This window comes from Octodon degus, unplaced genomic scaffold, assembly GCF_000260255.1.
Source record: "Octodon degus isolate 3935 unplaced genomic scaffold, OctDeg1.0 scaffold00007, whole genome shotgun sequence".
NCBI classification, from domain to species: Eukaryota; Metazoa; Chordata; class Mammalia; order Rodentia; family Octodontidae; genus Octodon; species Octodon degus.
This window is the reverse complement of record NW_004524583.1, coordinates 11242468-11243708: the sequence shown is the minus strand read 5'-3', so window position 1 is coordinate 11243708 and position 1241 is coordinate 11242468. Positions and strand designations below refer to the sequence as shown.

Here is a 1241-nt window from a genome sequence, read left to right as displayed (position 1 = left end):
CCACTGAGCCATCTCACCAGCCACCTCAATTATTTTTTAATTGAGGGGGCGGGGCTGGCTGGCATGTGGTGCTGGGGGATTGAACCGTGGTCCCTGTGTTTTGCTTAAGCTTAGCTTGTTCTAAGTGGGTGCTTTAGACCACTGAGCCATCTCACCAGCCACCTCAATTATTTTTTAATTTGCGCTTTTTTTTTTTTTGGATTTCATGCTCAGTCTCAATTGCTGTCTCAGCGCGCCCTGGGGGCCAGGCCAGCCCTGAGACCAAACCCCCAGAACCTGAGCCTGCTTGCAGGCACTGGGACCAAACCCCCAGGCCCTGAGCCTGCTTGCAGGCACTTTAATCCACTGAGCTATTTGGCCAGACCTTAAAATTAGTTCTAAGAACAGGACTTGGTTTATTATGTCACTCATCAGCAAGTGTCACGCACAAATGCACACACATACACACATGCACGGGCGTGCACACACACACACACACACACACACACACACACCAGGGTTATGCTTCGGGAAGAGCAGCTGTCCTCAGCTCTCCTGGGCTCTGAGCTACTCCTCTGTGCCCTTTCATCCCATGGCTACTTGACATTGTCCCCTGCCTTGTCCTAACACATGGTCATCTTGGGATTTCCCCAGGGGGAAGAAGTGAACGCTGGACGAATAGGCCTGACCATCGTCATTGCAGGAATGTTTGGGGCTGTGATCTCAGGCATTTGGCTGGATAAGTCCAAAACCTACAAGTAAGTCATCATACCTCTCTGACAGAACTGGAGACCCAACTTTTGGTACAATGCATTTGATAGCAATGCAGTTCAGCGTGGGCGTGACAGTGAGGGGTCTGAGGAGCCAAATGGGTAGTTCAACTTATCTTCTCCAAGCCTCAGTTTCCTCAGGTACAAAGTGAGGAACACTGTACCATGCCTGTGGGCATCTTAGGAAGAATAGCAATAGGAGCAACAAAAGCCAGTGCAGTGCCTTTCTCCATCTCTTTCCACTGAGTAGCTTTGTGGATAGGGTGGGTGAAGAAAAAAATGGAGATTGTGAAAGAAAAAAGGGAGGGAGGGAGGGAGAGAGAGAGAGAGAGAGAGAGAGAGAGAGAGAGAGAGAGAGAGACTGACCGAGACCAAAAACTTTGAGCTGGGTATGATGGCACACACCTGTAATTCCAACACTCAGGAGGCTGAGTCAGGAGGATTGTTGTGAATTTGAAGCCAGCCTGGGCTACATAGTTCAAGGCCAGCCTG

General features: G+C 50.0%; 1 protein-coding gene across 1 annotated transcript in view; it reads left to right on the top strand.

Annotated features, from left to right (window-relative positions):
• Positions 1 to 1241, top strand: part of Flvcr2 (feline leukemia virus subgroup C cellular receptor family member 2) — a 56801-nt gene that overhangs the window by 46026 nt on the left and 9534 nt on the right. The window contains exon 5 of the mRNA XM_004624901.2: positions 634 to 737. Within this exon, the coding sequence (XP_004624958.1) occupies positions 634 to 737 (104 nt within the window). The remainder of the gene's footprint in view (positions 1 to 633; positions 738 to 1241) is intronic.